We start from the raw sequence: 17,154 nt of genomic DNA on the forward strand, positions 1-17,154 counted from the left end.
AATGCAGTTAATTGTTTTATTTGAAAGTTTAAATATTCCGTTACGTTATCTTTTTGTGGTGATGTAGTCAGCAATGATATCTAAATTACGGATGAACAAGGCTACTGTTTTATGTAATAACATTTATGGAGGACTTTTAATTGGGCAAGGACTTTTATTGGGTTCACACACTCAGCCCTCTCCAAATTTTATTGAAAGGTGCAAAAGTTTCACGACCTTGGCAAAAGCCCTGTCTAGCATGTCATGATAGGCATCTTCCCCATTTTTCTTTCTATAAACTCGTTTCCCTGCTCTAGCAGAGAGCTCTTGCCTCGTTTTTTATAATGAAATTTTACTAAAAGGATCTTTTTATGAGTGTTTGAACCAGCTATATATATATGGAAATATTAAGCTATCACCGCAAAATTATTTTTGTCCAAGTTATATTTAGGGACCGCGTCAATATTCAGAACAACGAACACTTAGCAGTGACTTCTTGTTGGCAAGATTGTATTGCAGCATAGAATCCACCACAGAGAGAAATAGACAGCGGGATCATGACATGATGGATAATATCCTATTCGGTGTACTATAAGACACATGCTTGAAAATGATGTGTGCTTTCTGATCTATGTTGCAAGTTGCTCATGAATATGCAAGAAAAATATTCCCTCATCTAGATATATAGTTGTATATGATAAATATGCATAGGCAGTATAGGCTTTAACTGAAAGCATGCACATGAGTTGGATATGTAAGCCCTCATCAGTAGGTAGAATGCCATAAAATTACATCCTTTTCTAGCGCCCCTAAAGCAAAGTTCAGGAAAGGGGAGCTACACATTATTACAACCAATCAATTTTTTTTTGTGTGTGTGTGATCGCCATCTCAACGATATGTCAACCACGCCCTTTTGAATTCTACCACCCATCATCATCACCAAAATTATGTTAAGAAATGTTGTTGATCGTATACTCATAGCAGTCATGAGCATGTAATTAATGCCTCGTAGCAATGCAGGATGCAGCTAGCTGCAGAGGTGCGCCGCCACCTCCATGGCGCCATCTTGCAGCGTAGCCTTGTGTATAGCATGCATGTAGCTAGCTTGCTAGTATCTGAAGTAGGAGTCTCTCAAGTCGAAGCTCCAGAGAGAAGCGGTTGCGCCATGGATACTGTCCTCCATGTCCTCGTCCGCCGCGCCCGGCGGCGGCAGCTCCTGCAGGAAGTCGTATGCATTGCTGCCCCACCCGGTAGGGGAGAAGAGCGGCGGCGGGTGCGCCATGAAGGGCCGCCAGTCGATGCTCCCGTCGGCGCGCACGGGCGCCACTACCTCATCAGCGCTGCCAGTGCCAAGAACACCCGCCATGTCGTGCGCCACGGAGCCCCACGGCAGCACCGAGCCGTCGTCGACGTCCATGAGCGCCGCGGCCGCCTGCTGGGCCGTGACGGCGGCGCGGTTGGCGTGCGAGAGCGCGGCCGCCTGCACCTCCTGCGGGTCGCTGCTGCATCCGCCGGCGCGGCAGGGCGGCGGCGAGTCCGGGAAGTTGAGGTCCGCGCCGGCGGCCCCGGGGCCGCGGAGGCAGACGAAGGCGGCGTCGAAGGCGCGCGCGGCCTTCTCGGGGGCGTCGTAGGAACCCAGCCAGATGCGCTCGCGGCTGTTGGGCAGCCGGATCTCCGACACCCACTTGCCCCACTTGCGCTTCCGCACGCCCTTGAACTTCTTGCTGCTCCCCTCCATCTCCGGCGACGACGACGACATGCCGCTGGCCGCCGATGCTGATGCTGAGCCCACGCCGCCGCGGTGGTGCAATGGTGCGAGCTAAAGCTGCTGCTGCCTACGACGTCGATCACAGGCATGGTGGATCTTGGTGGGCTCGGTGGCGCGGCTACTTATACGTCACCGCGGGAGGTCGCGCGCGGCGCGTTGACCCGAGATTCAACTCGCGAATGGCGCGTCGGACGGCGACGTGTGTGGTGCCAGCCACTTGGCAGGCCGTCCGCTGCGCGTCCGCTGCGAGGCTATCTCCAACCATCGTTCTCTATATCGTTCTCTATATCCGTTATTTACAGACTTCTCTACAAGATTCTCTCCTCTATATCTCATTTCTCTCCAACAAAGTTCTCTAAATCTCGTTCTCTATACATTAAACCCTATATTAGAAACGTATTTTGTTCCAAATTTTTGTACATACGTATTTATCATACCTCAAATGCTATGGACATATTTTATTTTTATTTAATCCAGTGTTTAAAATATAAAGAAAAATAGAGAAGAGGAGAAAGAATCTCTATATATAGAGGAAACCTGTAGCGTTCTCTATTTTAGATGACCATTTAGAGAACGCTGCTGGAGCATATAGAGAACGGAATCTTCTCTATATATAGGGTAGAGAATGGTTTAGAGTCTCCCGTTGAAGACAGCCGTCCGGGTCAGGCTGTGGTCCTGGAGGAGGATTCTATCTTGTCCTATTTGGGAAACATTTTTTGGGGGGGGGGTGTTTATGCTCTTAACTATGCATGATTGGTTACGTTGCTTTCTTTCATTAATTAGCTAGAATTTTAATGCCTTCTGTGCTCCGTCCTTATTTGCCAAGTGGTTTCATACATTTACACGTATCCACTCTCCTTCTACATTCTATATAATACTCTCTCTGTTCTGTTTTTATTTACATATCATATTAGATTTATTCTAAATTAAACCTGATCAACTTTGACCAAATTTATAGAAAAAACAATAACATTTACAATATGTTTTATTGAATTCACCATGAAGTATACATTGATAGTGCATATATTGGATATGTTGGATATTATAGTTGTTGATATATTTTTCTACAGACTTAATCAAAGTTAGCTAACTTTAACTTAGGACAAATCTAATGCGATATGTAAATAAAAACGGAGGAAGTAAATATAAGCCGTTTTATTACGACAGAGATACAAAGATAAGAAGATAAGTTAGATCAGCAACGTAGGACTGATGTTAGTGTAGATAAGCACTTTTGTAACATGAAACTCTCTTCTATTTAAAAAACATTATATTTTGCATATAAAATTGCTCATCAATTGCAAATCGTAGATCAGTTTGATGTACACGGTTTTTGAAATCTTTATATTGTGATCCGAGATAGCATTGCTCACTTTTTTTTGGTCAATTTCTTTTGTTACCGTTATACGCTTTGTGCATTTCTTGCAAAGCTTGAACGTTGAAAACACATACTCGCCTTACAAATCTGGACGGAGTAAGTAGTATTCAGCAAGAACGTTTACGTGTACTGGTGGTACACGAATAACTGAACAAATAACAACCTTGCCGCTGCTATGTTTATGTCCAGCCGTCCGGTTGGTCACAACCTCATCTGTGGCGAGGATGTTCTGGCCGGAGAGATGACCGGTGCCGCCGGCCGGGGAGAGGAGTAACGGCGACGGGCGCGGTCGGTATTCAGCGCCGCGTCGGTCGCGGAAACGACCACCGGAGAGCTTTTCTGTTTTCCTCATGCAACCCGATGGAAAGCAACCATGGAGGAAAAGCTCGGCAGGTCGGAGCCGCTGTTGCCTGCACTTTCCCACACTGCTCTGAAGCGACGGTTGCCCGTTCGACGACGATCTCGAGCGAGTCAAACCGGCGAAAGTGATCGACGTCTTGGCTTGGTGTTGTGTCAGATGATCACCAGCACAGCCCAGCCCGGTAAAACCTTCGCTTTTCCTTTTGAGGCAGGTCGGCTGGGAAGGGGCGAGGAGAGAGTGAACTCTGAACAGCTAGCCGTATTCGCTAGAAGCGATATGGAATGGAAGTGGCTGCAGCTCCATGGTCAATGCGGAACCGGTCGAACGATGGACTGACGCCGGATGGTGACGCGCGGCTCTGGCATGGCCGGCTGTGCTCTCGCGTTGCGTGTGGCGCCACGACAAGCTTGTGTTGCTCGCAAGCCTGATGCGTCGTCCGCCTGTCATCGTCTTATCCGGTTGACCAAGCTGGCAGGCTGTGTTTTTTAATATTTTTTTGGTTTTCTTAATAAGGAGCAACCTGTGTTGTTCGAGTGTAAACGGAGAAGCAACCCCAACAGAGCGGACGGGGTCTGAACGGTATCGCAGCGATCATACGCACGCTAGTACAAGAAAATCCTTTCATGCGGCCGAATTTCGAATCTTTATTCCTCAGAGTAAGAATACTAGTATTGACCAAAGAGAAACGGGAAGCCGCAAGAAAGTAGAAAGTCTAGAGGATTGCCAGGGAACCTTTGCTTGTTCCCAAAAAAATGGCGACGCTACAACAGAATGGTGGAAGCTTTGGAGGTAACTGTTGAAAACCCACTGCTCACGAGAGGACGGCCATCAGATCCGACACCCTCAGCACGATGTAGTTAGTGCCATCGGCGCCCTTGAACTCGCTGCCGGCGTACTTGGAGTAGAGGACGGTGCTCCCTGCAGAGACGGACAGCGGGATCCTGTTGCCTTCCTCGTCCAGGGGGCCTGGACCAACAGCTACGACCTGTCTCCGACCAACAAACATTGTCGTTCATTCACATGATTATGATTTGTACTAGATGCAAAGTCATAGTTAAGTTCTAACACAACTTATGGGCACAAACAATACTGTTTGGAACCATGGGGCATTATTGCATTAATGATGATAGACTCGGTACAGGGAGAGAGAAAAAAATTGCCCAACAGGAGCTAAAGAATTGAGTAACTGACCGTTCCAATAGATGGCTTCTCCTTGGTAGTTTCGGTGAGCAATAGACCACCTGGAGTTTTATCTTCAGCTTCAGCAACCTATAACAAGCAAAATAGGAACCTCAAGCTGAATGGCTATGCATACTGAATTGAAATATGCACCAAGACAGCAACTGGGTAACCATATGTCAAGATCAAAAAGAATAAAAGATCACTACCTTGATTAGGACACGGTCATTCAGAGGCTTCATGTCTTTCACATCATCAGTTTCTAAGATACCTATAACGTCATCCTCTTTTAGAACTAGATGGTTGTAATCATTCAACTCAACTTCAGTTCCAGCATACTTTGAATATATAACTTGAGCTCCAACCTAAAGCAGTAACAAATGTATATGTTAGCATGTACTCGTTTCTTGCCAACAATAGTGCCAAGCTTGCTTGTATTAAGAACTATGACATCAGAAAACCATGTTGTAATAACTGAGATGGAAACCGAAATAACATGAAACATGTAAAATTGTAAGTTAAAAACAGGCATGACAAGTGCTTCGACAACTTCATCTTGCAGCATGCCTTCAAGTGAATTTGGTTATATTCAAGATTGGTAAGTCAAGCCTTGCTATGGTTGTTTAAGATGTGATTTTTCGTACCCAAACTGAGATGAAGTGACAACACATGAGTTTGAAGAAAAATATTTTTTTCTATTGCAGCCAATTGAAAATGGTGCCATGTAATTTAGCAAACCAGCACAAGGGTAAATCTTAGGTGGATGTAAAGTACTAAGAGGGGCATCATTTCTCTTTCCACCAACAGCTAATGGAATAGGTGAATAGCTACACCTCCTCACATGGGAATATCTATATATATAAAGCTCTATTGCAAACAAGAGATATGTTAGATCTTAAATGTTTGCAAAGAACAATATACCTGAATGCTGATATCAACTTTCTTATCCCCAATGGTCCTTCCTTCTCCAACGGCAACTACCTCACCACCCTGAGGTCTGGACTGAGCAGTCGTAGGGAGCAAAATTCCACCGGTTGTCTTCTCCTCAGAAGACTTAATCTTTACAAGCACTCTATCAGCCAAGGGCTTAAGTGTTGTATACTGCAATGGAATAACAAAACATAGTGTTTCATTCCTGCAAAGCATAAAAGAATACTTTCTGGAAAAGAAATGAGATGATCCGTGCCAAGTGAACAGGCTGCAAGATATAGCTCAACCAAAAAAATGTTAACTGTTAAGTACTGAATGAGGATTCGTCTTAGATGCTAAACTCAAATGGTAACTAAACGTAATTTCTTTATGGCCTTTTTGAACATGCTGATTCTTTCATTGTAGACAGAAGAAACATTTAGAATCAGGTGCAATTCACTGCATTTAAGCATTTAATAAACCACAACCAGGCATTAGTTTAATTTGATTCACAACATCAGATTTCCAAATCGCACAAGCTAACCATCACCTAACAGACCAGCATTTCCAAATTCCAACAATTCTGTCTCTACCTCATCACAATAAAACTCTAGGGAACCTAGTCAGCACCTCAACGTTCACCAGTACTCTCATCATCGACTTCACCCCATCGCTCTTCTGCCTTGGCAAGCAAATGAAACAGCACGCAATATCCAATAACCAATCCCACTACCCCATTCGGCCATTCCCCGTGAGAACAACGGGGTCACGACACCATCAATCTACATTGCCCGGGCACGCACCTTGGGGGCAACGACGGTGGCGGCCCTGACGACGAGGCCCCGAAACGCCCGCCGCGCGGGGCGAGCCTCACCGATGGTCACCGTCGCCGGAAGCCGGAGCGGTTCGAGGGAGGCCTTCCCCTTCGCAGCGAACGCCGCCGCCCCGACCCTTGCGCTTGAGAGCTGCACTGTCGCCATTGCTGGAGTAGATAAACCCTAGCGGATAGCACAGAGAACAGCAAGAGCAGCGGAAGAGAGAGCGGCGAAGGCGCATCCAGCACCCCTGACGAGCGCTTTATCCCCGAAGGGAGGAGAGCCACGATTCTGGTGGGCCCGCGGGGTGGCCCTGTATCCTTTTTTTTTATGGGGCTTCGGTGCTTTTTTGGCCCATTAAAATCTGGGCTGAGGTGGCCAGCTTCAGCCCAGTCATCTCACAGCGCTGTGCCGGTTAGTTTACTCGCCGTGCGGCCGTGCCGGCTACCGCCGTCCCGCGGCGATCGCCGCCGCGTAGGTAGACCATGGGCGCCGCCGTCGCAGGGTGGACCGTGGCGGCGGTGCTGCTTCAGGTCGCCGGCCTCTCGCTCTTCCTCTACGGATTCTTCCCCGTGAAGCCCACGCTGCGCGGCTTTAGGTCGGCGTCTCCCTGTGCCTCTGCTCTGCTATGGTTCCTCAGCGGCTGTGGAATTTACGGTGGTTGCTTTGGTTGCGCTGTGTTTGGTTTTGTGCAGTGGACCTGAGAGCTACCGAATGCCTTCGTGCGGTCCCGTCAGTGCTGGGGAGCAGAAGCCGGCGCTTCCTCCGGATCAGCGCAGATCTCTGTACAGGGTAAGGCGTCGCTACTGCTTCCATTGCTCGTCTAGATTCTCCTCGTTCAGCTATGTGTTGCATTGTTATTCTGCGAGGACGAAGCTTCAGAATGTTGAGCTAGTTGATAAATGCGATGTGGACACAGGATACTATGCATTTTCCCCTGAAAATGGAAATTCCGCGCATTATCAATTACGATGCTCACCCTTGTCAATTTGTGTACGCCAGGAACTCTCTGAGATGCCTCCTGTGTACGATCGCTTAGTATTGATGGTATGTCCTGAATTGATATGCCTGTGTGTTTGGTTCAACATTAACAGAATAGTCCAATGTGTTTCAATGATATTTTGTCTTACCTTTATTTTAAATTTGTTCACCTTTTGAGTTTATTATTGTCTATTTAGGTAATAGATGGGCTACCTGCTGAATTTGTACTTGGGAAAGGCGGAAAACCACCAAGCAAAGAACTGATGGAATCTATGCCATACACTCAGTCTTTGTTAGCTGGTTGCCAAGCAGCAGGTTACCATGCTAAAGCTGCACCTCCAACCGTCACAATGCCCCGACTAAAGGTACGAATGTTTTTATCTAGAGATACCCTTTTGTTCAAGTGTTCCATAATACTAACTGTACTCTTTTTTCAGGCTATGGTGTCAGGAGCAATTGGAGGTTTTCTAGATGTGGCATTTAATTTCAATACTCAAGCCTTCTTAGAGGACAATCTTCTTGGTTAGAACCTCACTGTGCCTTCCTACACGTTTGCATCTCCCACCAATATCTATCTCACATTCTGGCTAGAATCAAAGTTGCTTATATTATATATTTATCATATTGCACTAATGCACACATATGCACAGATCAGCTTCATATGATTGGTCATAAATTAGTGATGCTGGGAGACGAGACATGGATCAAACTGTTCCCAACACTATTCGCTAGACAAGATGGAGTGAGCAGTTTTTATGTAAGTCTTTTGTATGTGTCACGTGCCTTTCTTACAAGGAATGTGACTGAAGGATAAGATAATAATGTATGTCACCTAAAACTCTAACCTACCAGTTACTTTTTTTTAAAAAAAACAATAGTGCTTCCCTGTTTTGTTTCAAAGAAATATGGCAAAATTACTGAAATCGCTAAACATGGGTGTTTATTTTAGAATTTGCTTGTAACTGGCTTCTCCATACCATCTATTAGGTGTACTTTTCTCTACTAAACTTCAAAATTCTCCTCATCACCATACAGCATCTTTTAGGAGAGCATCTTCTACTTTGGGCTAGGCTTGCAGATATTTGCACATTAGGCACTTAAGCTTATGCCTTGATGCTTGTGCCACTAACAGTGCTTTTACTTGTTTTCTGCAGCTTAGTATTTTTATCAGCAAAAAATTATTCAATGATTTGTACCTATCTGTCAGGTCAGAGATACAGTTGAGGTTGATTTCAACGTTTCACGTCATCTAGAATTTGAGCTTGCTGCAAAAGACTGGAGTGTCTTGGTGAGCTTTTGCTTTTACTTTGGTGCTTGTCACATGTCTTATTCCTTGTAGACTGATAATGTTATATCTTATTCTTTGAATTACAACCATGCAGTTCAAGAGTACAACTAATATTTGTTGTGATACAACCTAAACCTCTTTACATATCACTCGTTTTCTAGTGATTTTTGATAAGGCTGTTTTGCATTGTCTTTCTGAAGACTATTGCGTAATTCTTTTTCTGTTGATAATTCCAGGTTCTCCACTATTTAGGCTTAGATCATGTTGGCCATATAGGTGGCCGCCGGAGGTAAACATCGCACCATCTATCATGTTTTGGGTTTGACTGTTTGATTGATGATAAATTTGAGTTAAAACTTCGAATGATAGTGTTTTGATGACCCAAAAGATGAAGGAGATGGATGAAGTCATTAGACGGGTGCATGATGCGAGCCTTCAGGATAATCTGGAGAGAACACTTTTGGTCTGTGATTCTTTCTTGTTTCTACAAATAATCTTCTTTCTCTAGTCACATACATGTATGTAACAAAAAAAGTTTGTTCCAGCATCTACGGGAGATTGATTTGAGAATCCACTGGAAAAGGTGGATTTATATTGTTAATCCATACACATCTATGCAGTATGCTTGATAAAGTCTCTCTCTTTGTCAAACTTGTAGTGATTTAATTGAATTGCCGCATGTGGAGTTTAACAAGCCAAAATTTTGCATATGTTCTGCCTTCTGGGTTGCATTATATACACTTGGCTATATAAATATTCTTCCCAAAATAGTGCATCCAACAAATTTCCTTATTTTAGAGTTCCAGGGAAACATTCCCCAGTCCGTATGCTTACTCTTCATCAAATATTTCTCCAGCACCAAACCTATTCCACTACCCCATCCAACTAATTTCTGGTTGCTGTGCTTCTTTCTTTCAGGTTGTGGTTAGTGATCATGGAATGACTGAAGGTGGTAATCATGGAGGATCTTCGTATGAAGAAACCGATTCACTAGCCCTTTTTGTAGGACACAGTGTTGAGAGAGCACATTGTTCACCCTATAACCAGAATGAAGCACTTCAAGTAAAGTCTACACCTTAGCAGTGACCTATATTTCTGTTAATTATAGAGGTTCCATGTACCTTCTCTTTTATCTTTGGATGTTTGTGCTGCTCTACTTAAGTTTTGCATATTATTTTGGTATAGAAACCATTGTTGCTGTAAGTGATACATTTTATGCCCAGTAGCTTTATGTTCTCCACAATAAGCTAAAAAATATAATTACAGCACTATAACGATAGTTCCAAGAGATCAACAAACAACTCTGACCTCCTTTTCAGGTGGATCTTGCCCCAACTCTCGCTCTTCTATTTGGCATACCAATTCCGAAGAACAATATAGGTGTCTTGCTTCCAGAGGTTTTAAATTCTTTGACAGGTGATTATATGTTTACCTTCCATTTTTAGGTGCATTAAGGTTCATCATGAATCAGAAGAAATAGATAACTTATGTTTGTGAGCTTCAAATTGTTCATTGTACGTCACCTGTGTCCTTTCATCATATTCTTGATCACACCAGAACATTTAATTATTTACAAATTATATGACTAAATATTCTTAACTTTCTGTTTGGAGATGATGAGTGTATCTTGTTTCAGATGACCAGAAACTACGGACTTTAGAGCTTAACTCATGGCAAATCTTAAGATTGCTGCAAGCACAAATGCCTGCTTTCTGCCTTGAAGACTGTATTAATTCGGAGGGTGGTTTAGGGATTGTTGTCCATCCTGAATCTATTGAGAAAGAGTTCTGCCATTTGCTTTCCAAAGCTTTTGTTTCTCATCAATCCTCATGTCTTCATCAAGGCTCTAATTTCAAGTGAGCTTCTGTATACGAGATCCTTAAACTGTACTGAGTATCATCATCCATCACTGCTTAAAAGAATTTGTTTTTCCAGGTCTGCTGAAGCTCAGTATGTTGGAACTGCTGTGGAGAACTACTATGGCTTCTTAAGATATGCGAGTGAGTGGTTGTCTCACAGAGCAACCGATGTAATTTTACTATCTTTGCAGATTTGTACCTTAGCTTTCTCCTAGATTTGCCTTTCTTCTGAATGACTTGTTTCCTTTTATTACTTGCAGAAACCATTCTATTTACTCATCTCTGCAATCTTGTTGATGACAATGTCATGCCTTTTTCTCATGGGTGCTGTGTCTCGCCTATTTAAGGGACAGTCTCTGAGTCAAACTGATCAACTCTCGGAGTCATATTTGGAGCAACGCTGGCACCTTGATGAGGTTTTCATTCTTACTGGAATTTTTCTCTATGTCATCAGCCTTGGCTCAAGTTCTTTTGTGGAAGAAGAGCAATATACATGGAATTTTCTCACTTCTACTCTGTATTTAATATTCCTCATCAAGACAGTTCAGTCAATGCTAAAAGGATCAAATTCAACACTAGTTCATGGAGCGGAAGAAAAGAGCTTTGACGGAAATAACTTTTTATGTGCTACCAGTTATGAACTAACCCCAGGCAAGAGAGATGGTTACAAGTTGTGTACCGTCCTTATTGTTCTTGTTGCTGGGAGAGTTATAAGAGCTTGGCACCAAGGTGGGATCAACTGGGTTCACTTTCCTGACATTTCGAAGTTACTGGCCCAAGCTGACTCTTGTATTGTAAAGTCTCTTCAGACTATCTCAGTTCTTGCAGTTGTGGCATTGTATTCAGTTTCACTCATGTTACTCAGAGCAAGGTCAAAGGTTGTTATAGGAGTATGGTTGAGCCACATTTCTTGCGGGCTTTTGGTTTTGCTGCATATCTGGGAAAATCAGATCAATACTTCATTACCAATCAACCATAGTACAACATCGATAGCTAGACTGTTTTATGCCATTGCTAGTGTTTCAATATCTGCCACTGTTCTAGCTTCACCTTGGATATTTCCAATATATTCTACGGAAGCAAAACCAGCATCCTCCTCTGATTCTAATCTTGTGAAGGATATAGATTCTCATGGCATCAGTGATTCGGTTTTCCTCACTGGAATAACATACACAGTGTTCTGGTGTCTTCTCCAGCTGCTTCTGCAACAACCCATCAATGCAATTCCTCTTTTGCTCATATTCTTGCAAACAGTCTCGAGCATAGTTCATTTTTCTCTGGATAAAACATTGCATAAGCAATGGGTACAGGTTAGTTTCTCCAAACCTAATCTTTGCTGAATGAACATGATGCTTTTGTTTTTCAGACTCATGGCATCATGGGAGTGGTTTCTTTTTATTGATTAACAATAAACCATGTAGGTTATTGCAATGCAATTCTTGGGAATGGCTGGTCATTTTGGCCTTGGGAATACAAATAGCCTTGCCAGTATTGATGTTGCTGGAGCTTTCATTGTGAGTTTACCAATACCTCCTCAAGTGTCCTATTCCCCATTTCTTTCTTATTTGACTAATCAAATTTCACAGGGCATTTCAAGTTACTCCACAGTTCTTTCTGGTATATTGATGTTCATTATTACATATGGATCACCTTTGATGTTATACCTTGGGATGGTGGTTTATATTTCGGTGAAAGATATCTCTACTCCTTGGCAGTTATGGAGCTATATTCTGGACAAAATGGTCACGATGCCATGTTTGCTTCCTTTGCTCATTAATTCTGTTGCTTTGACTTCGTACACTATTGTTTTGCTACTCATGAGGAATCACTTGTTTGTTTGGAGCGTATTTTCACCAAAGTAAGTGTTCAATAAAAGTCTTACTCTTACAGATAAACGACTCACATTATACATATAGAGCACAATGTTCAGTCATTTAGTAATACATTTTGTTTTTCCTGGAGGCATCATTATTCTAAGAAGATTTTTCATGTGAAAATGGCATCCATGTTCTTGTTTTCACAGTCATCGTCGACAACAGTTAAACAGTAGTAGTAACTAGAATGAATTTGCTTGTTGCACCATAATCCATAATAGGCTTATTATTACAAGATCGAATATACATTTACAATTTTGAATGCTACAAGCGGTTCACTGTTATGTGACCATCATTCCTAAACGCCAACAGGTACCTCTATGTCTGCGCAGCAACAGTGTGCACATATGTTGGAGTATTCATCATTGCTGTGACTGCAGTCTACACTTGCACTGTTTTTTCGTTCCGGGCAAGAAGGTACAGGGATCAGTCCCATTGATTGGAGTTTTGATTTATTAGACATTTTATCAGAAAGGAGCAGCAGCTTGTTTCATCATTGCCATGACTGCAATCTACAGCTTGTTTCTTTGTATTCTGTAACCTCCATGTTTCTAGATCACGCAACCAGTGCAAGGGCCAATTGTAATTTTGTTTTGGCAGTAGATTTGCTCTGGAGGCTTGTGCTGTACGGTACCAACAAGGCTGCACTGTAACTTGTAACTTCCATAGTTAATACAGGTTTTAAACTGTACAGTACGAACTAGCACTTGGAGCTGTATGTTGCCTATTTCATCTTCTTATGCGTCTCAAGCTCTCAATACCCCTCCAGAATCTACGACCATGCAAGTTATTAACTCAGCTGAATGGTGCCAACAGATGGAATCTAGGTATGGCAGCATCTGTATCATCTGATAAGAACACAATTACAAATTTCAGATGGTGAACGTTTCATATTTCCACGAAGGACTCGCATTTCCACTGAGGCGAAACAGGCACAAATGAATTTATTCAAACGAATTGAGATATTTACACTGGTACACCCATTTTGAGTAGGATGGCTGATATGCAACCCATGGGCATCATGTACAGTAATGGTTGGGGTTTTGATACAAAATGGTACTCGCAAACACAGGGAGGTGTGTTTGACCATTAGATCACGTGACGTGCCACAGACTAGCCCCACATGTCATCCCTGATGCGGTTTGAAGCTTCGAGCAGATATCTTATGACATACGATCTCACTATTATAAGCAATCAACGAACATGCAGGTCAGGAATATTTACATGAATTTAAGTGTACCACAAAGGTTGGAACAATGTTTCCCGTAGATTTTTTTTGAAACAGAAGGCTTTAGCATTGCCACGGACAGTGTTTGCAGGTTTGCACCGTCCAGCCATATGGATCATTCACAGAAATTTGGATATTACACGGCAGGATGTCCAAAAGGCTGTTGTTGCTGCTTGTACAATCGCTGGATTCTGGTAGATACTACACACAGACAATACAGAATCAGTATGCGCGCTAGACAGCTACAGCCTACAGGAATATTTAAAACCTGCAAGTTCATTTGAAACTTATCACTACATAACGCCACACATGTCCATAGACCCAAGACACTGTAATTTTGTGTAAGTGCTTGCAAAATGATATGTGCAGAAAATATTCGCAATATAAATACTCGCAGAAAAGACAACATGCTAAATAACTTCAGGAACTAAATCTAAGTCCATAATACTCGGAAAAACAATCTAAATCTACCTCTACAATTAGCAGAGGGAGTGAGGGACAGCTTAACGACTAGCTGTCCTAGTCTATGCACAAGTTTAAAGACCATATAGTTTGGCTGACTTTCACCTATCATTTTTCAATGGAAAGGCAAGGCTATTCCAGCTGAAGGTCCAATCATATTGCTTCTTTAAGCATAGTCACAAGGAGCTTAGCAACGCTTGCCCAGCAGTCTAGTCGAAGGAATTGAGTTTAATATAGCTTTAAATGGGGTTTGACAACTCTTTTTTATGTAGTTATATTGAAAATCTCATGCAGTTCTCTCAAAAAACTTATGTAGCACTGAGCCGCTAGCTAACTTGTGATGCTTTTACAGTAACCAAATTTAGCTCATGATCCTAGCTTCTGCTGTTCTACATAATCAAAAGTTTAGTCAATGGAGCTACCAACTTCAAAGCTAAGCCAATGACTAAAGGGGTTCAAACACTCCTCGACTCGATCTCAGGATCACCTTAGAATGCCATGGGGGTTGAATTCGTAACTACTTAGTAAAAGTATCTCACCCAACAGCTGTCGCACTCCATGATGCTACGTTGTAAATAACTTTTGTTCCATCCCATGCCTTCTGAAGCTTGCCTTTCCTCTTTTTAGCTGAAAATGTCTTGCTAAGAGCTGACAAAAATGAAAAGTGGGAGTGTTAATATAGGTTTTTCCCCTTAGTAACCAAATTCATCTCAAATAAGGAAACACTAACACAGTGCTAACCTTGTTGAAGTTGATCAGGCGTCAAGTCCTGCACAACACGTATTGGCCATCATTATCATGATCATGACGATTCCAAAATTAACAACCAATATGATATCCTCTTCAATGATGATAATCTAGAAGTCAATGCATGAAAACATAAAACAGATACAGGCCTTCTAGGATTGATACAGACAGCAGCATGGAGAAATTACACGAAGCCTAGAATAAGGGTCGCAGACTATTTTCGATTGATAAACTATTGATAGCCACATGATCCAACTTCTATCACTACAGAATACAGACCGCAAAACGTAAAGTGAACTTGTATACCTTAGTTTGCTTCAGTGACAGCAAGTATGCAGCCATGAAGCATGCAATGCCATCAACTATGTCCTCTTGCTTAACAAGAACATATCCATCCTCTGAATCATCACTAACGTTCATACTCTTATCATCCCATATATCTGCCGCACTTACAATATCCCATGATACCGTTTCATCTACTGTTACATGAATAATTGTAGAACTGCTCAGTTGCCATGTTCAATTGAAAGGAATAATTGAGTAAATAGGCAGGAATTTATAATTGTAAAGTTTGCTGTGCATTACTTGTGAAAACAATAAATTATGAATCCAGAAAAGAGTAATGATCACTTGGCAAATGCACACCTGCACCATGTTGATACACTGACTTCTGAATGCTATCTAGCTTCTCGAGAAATTCAGGTGATTGAACCCTTGATTGGAGAAGATCGCACAGCTGCAAAGTGAGTGAACATGTGGAGACCTTAGCACAGCTTTAGAACAACAAGGAATAAGTACAGAGGAAGCATAACTTAATTCATGCCACCCCCCAAGAAGCAACATGTAAGTGTCATAAAACAGTTTAGACCACAGTTGAAATGCCAGAAACACGGCTCAAAGTGGTTCACAAGTATCTAATTGTAATATCAACTATTCCAAAATCCATGGCATCATCTGGTGATTGAGTTTGCTAGATCCATAAGTTGAGAACTGTGAAATGAAATAATCACTAATCGGAAAACCAAAAATCCATGGCCTCATCTGCTTGGCAATCTCCTTGTGAATTCCCCACTTTATGACACAGTCAATGAACTCTCTGCACTACATCCAGATTTGACCTCAAGAACCCGCCGCCGCACACACACCCCTTCCCAGTTCCCACATATCACCATCCATTACCCAGAAACTAGAATGCAACTATATCTGGCAAACCATCACAATTAAGTCGTTCACTGACTCAGCACGACACCACAAAAACAGTAAGGCAATATTGAGGTACGATCATTTAAATTGTAGCGATTCCGAATAAACCTGATGCAATTCCAGCAGGCAGCAACCTCCAATCCAGCTAAATTACGAAACGCCTAAACGCCGCTGCCTACCAATCAAACCCAATTCCTAAACTCCAACGAACTTTCAGACCACAAAAGTAAAGAGGTGCGCAGCGAGATCTCCCCTTACCTCGTCCGTCTCGTAGTCGGCGTCCGAGGGCGGCGGCGGCGGCGCACCTTCGTCACCGCCGCCGTTGCCGTCCGCCTCGCCGCCCCCGTCCTCCTGCAGTCCCTCCTTAGAATTCGCCCCCTCCTCAATCTCCTCCAGATCGACCTCGCGTATCATCTCGAGCGCGCGCTGGCACTGCTCCAGCACCGTCTCCAGCGTCCTCCGCCGCAGCTTCAGCTCCTCCGGCAACCTCCGCCTCGCCACCGCCGCCGCCTCCTCCTCCGCCGGAGGAGACGCGGCCGAGGGGGAAGCGGGCTCCATCGGAACCCTAGGCGTGCGGTGACGGGGCGGGGGCCGGTGGCTTGTCTCGCTTCGCAACGGCCGACCCGGACGGCGAAGAGAGGGGAGACGAGAGACGTGCTCGTGCTGTATCCGTGGCGGACTTGTTACTGCGCCCGCGCGTGTTGTTTTGGTGGCTTGGTGGCGATATGCTGCGAGCGGTAGTGTCGTTACGAAGCGACACGGCGGTGGTGTTGCCCTCACGCCGCGCTGACGTTTGCTTGAAGGTGCGTGCTACTGAGAGGTGGGGATAAGGAGCAGGAGTCCCACATGTCAGGGACTCGTTAGGGCTGCGAGTTTGCGGAGAAATCGTAGATAAAACACGGAGGGAAATTGTTACTGCAGACTAATTAATCAGCTGTAAGAGAGACGGTAATGGTAGCAATCATTGGAGAGGAGCAGGTTATGCACGAAGATTCGTGCAGACTACTACTAAACAAGATGTACTAGAAATTTGCGAAGCTTTTTTTTTTCATTTCAGACAGTGAATTGCTTAAAGGAAATGTCGAATGTACTAATCATATTCTTGGAAGACATCTTTTGGCCG

At 43.4% G+C, this 17,154-nt stretch overlaps 4 protein-coding genes across 6 annotated transcripts; 1 reads left to right on the plus strand and 3 right to left on the minus strand.

The window, feature by feature from the left end:
- Window positions 1-915: 915 nt before the first annotated feature.
- LOC112875022 (ethylene-responsive transcription factor ERF017-like) lies at window positions 916-1,822 on the minus strand. The gene has a single exon (XM_025938702.1). The coding sequence runs from the start codon at window positions 1,736-1,738 to the stop codon at window positions 1,088-1,090; it is 651 nt and encodes a 216-aa protein (XP_025794487.1). The 5' UTR covers window positions 1,739-1,822; the 3' UTR covers window positions 916-1,087.
- A 2,270-nt stretch (window positions 1,823-4,092) lies between these two features.
- On the minus strand, window positions 4,093-6,625 carry LOC112878836 (20 kDa chaperonin, chloroplastic-like). The gene is made up of 5 exons (XM_025943068.1): window positions 6,378-6,625; window positions 5,587-5,766; window positions 4,875-5,030; window positions 4,678-4,755; window positions 4,093-4,471 (listed from the first exon to the last, which is right to left on the minus strand). Exons 1-5 carry the CDS (start codon window positions 6,552-6,554, stop codon window positions 4,298-4,300), a joined length of 765 nt encoding a protein of 254 aa, XP_025798853.1. The 5' UTR covers window positions 6,555-6,625; the 3' UTR covers window positions 4,093-4,297.
- Window positions 6,626-6,719: 94 nt separating this feature from the next.
- Window positions 6,720-13,149, plus strand: LOC112878833 (GPI ethanolamine phosphate transferase 2). Of its 2 annotated transcripts, XM_025943061.1 has the most exons (17): window positions 6,720-6,987; window positions 7,085-7,181; window positions 7,392-7,436; window positions 7,568-7,735; window positions 7,808-7,892; window positions 8,021-8,127; window positions 8,578-8,658; window positions 8,895-8,947; window positions 9,028-9,121; window positions 9,577-9,720; window positions 9,978-10,074; window positions 10,295-10,514; window positions 10,594-10,687; window positions 10,778-11,827; window positions 11,939-12,031; window positions 12,104-12,375; window positions 12,704-13,149. In XM_025943061.1, exons 1-17 carry the CDS (start codon window positions 6,875-6,877, stop codon window positions 12,828-12,830), a joined length of 2,940 nt encoding a protein of 979 aa, XP_025798846.1. In that variant the 5' UTR covers window positions 6,720-6,874; the 3' UTR covers window positions 12,831-13,149. The 2 variants fall into 2 exon arrangements, with proteins under 2 accessions (XP_025798846.1, XP_025798847.1); XM_025943062.1 differs by lacking the exons at window positions 6,720-6,987; window positions 7,085-7,181; window positions 7,392-7,436 and having other exon boundaries at window positions 7,697-7,735; window positions 8,026-8,127.
- Window positions 13,150-13,310: 161 nt separating this feature from the next.
- Window positions 13,311-16,754, minus strand: LOC112878835. Of its 2 annotated transcripts, none has more exons than XM_025943067.1 (6): window positions 16,290-16,754; window positions 15,474-15,564; window positions 15,135-15,304; window positions 14,823-14,850; window positions 14,621-14,729; window positions 13,311-13,820 (listed from the first exon to the last, which is right to left on the minus strand). In XM_025943067.1, the coding sequence occupies exons 1-6, from the start codon at window positions 16,587-16,589 to the stop codon at window positions 13,739-13,741; spliced, it is 780 nt and encodes a 259-aa protein (XP_025798852.1). In that variant the 5' UTR covers window positions 16,590-16,754; the 3' UTR covers window positions 13,311-13,738. The 2 variants fall into 2 exon arrangements, with proteins under 2 accessions (XP_025798852.1, XP_025798851.1); XM_025943066.1 differs by having other exon boundaries at window positions 15,135-15,307; window positions 16,290-16,753.
- Between the last annotated feature and the right edge of the window lie 400 nt (window positions 16,755-17,154).

The sequence above is a fragment of the Panicum hallii genome, chromosome 1 (genome assembly GCF_002211085.1).
Source record: "Panicum hallii strain FIL2 chromosome 1, PHallii_v3.1, whole genome shotgun sequence".
NCBI lineage: Eukaryota > Viridiplantae > Streptophyta > Magnoliopsida > Poales > Poaceae > Panicum > Panicum hallii.

What these genes read in the sequence shown, in the direction of transcription:
- LOC112875022 (XM_025938702.1), bottom strand. Translation starts at nt 1,738, where the DNA reads ATGTCGTCGTCGTCGCCGGAGATGGAGGGGAGCAGCAAGAAGTTCAAG.
- LOC112878836 (XM_025943068.1), bottom strand. Translation starts at nt 6,554, where the DNA reads ATGGCGACAGTGCAGCTCTCAAGCGCAAGGGTCGGGGCGGCGGCGTTC. An exon ending in CCACCGTCGTTGCCCCCAAG is followed by an intron (nt 5,767 to 6,377) that starts GTGCGTGCCCGG and finishes ATTCCATTGCAG; the next exon opens with TATACAACACTTAAGCCCTT. An exon ending in ATGACCGTGTCCTAATCAAG is followed by an intron (nt 4,756 to 4,874) that starts GTAGTGATCTTT and finishes TGCTTGTTATAG; the next exon opens with GTTGCTGAAGCTGAAGATAA.
- LOC112878833 (XM_025943061.1), top strand. Translation starts at nt 6,875, where the DNA reads ATGGGCGCCGCCGTCGCAGGGTGGACCGTGGCGGCGGTGCTGCTTCAG. An exon ending in CTTAGAGGACAATCTTCTTG is followed by an intron (nt 7,893 to 8,020) that starts GTTAGAACCTCA and finishes ACATATGCACAG; the next exon opens with ATCAGCTTCATATGATTGGT. An exon ending in TGGAGCGTATTTTCACCAAA is followed by an intron (nt 12,376 to 12,703) that starts GTAAGTGTTCAA and finishes AAACGCCAACAG; the next exon opens with GTACCTCTATGTCTGCGCAG.
- LOC112878835 (XM_025943066.1), bottom strand. Translation starts at nt 16,589, where the DNA reads ATGGAGCCCGCTTCCCCCTCGGCCGCGTCTCCTCCGGCGGAGGAGGAG. An exon ending in TGTCACTGAAGCAAACTAAG is followed by an intron (nt 14,851 to 15,134) that starts GTATACAAGTTC and finishes CGTGTTGTGCAG; the next exon opens with GACTTGACGCCTGATCAACT. An exon ending in GCCTGATCAACTTCAACAAG is followed by an intron (nt 14,730 to 14,822) that starts GTTAGCACTGTG and finishes CATTTTTGTCAG; the next exon opens with CTCTTAGCAAGACATTTTCA.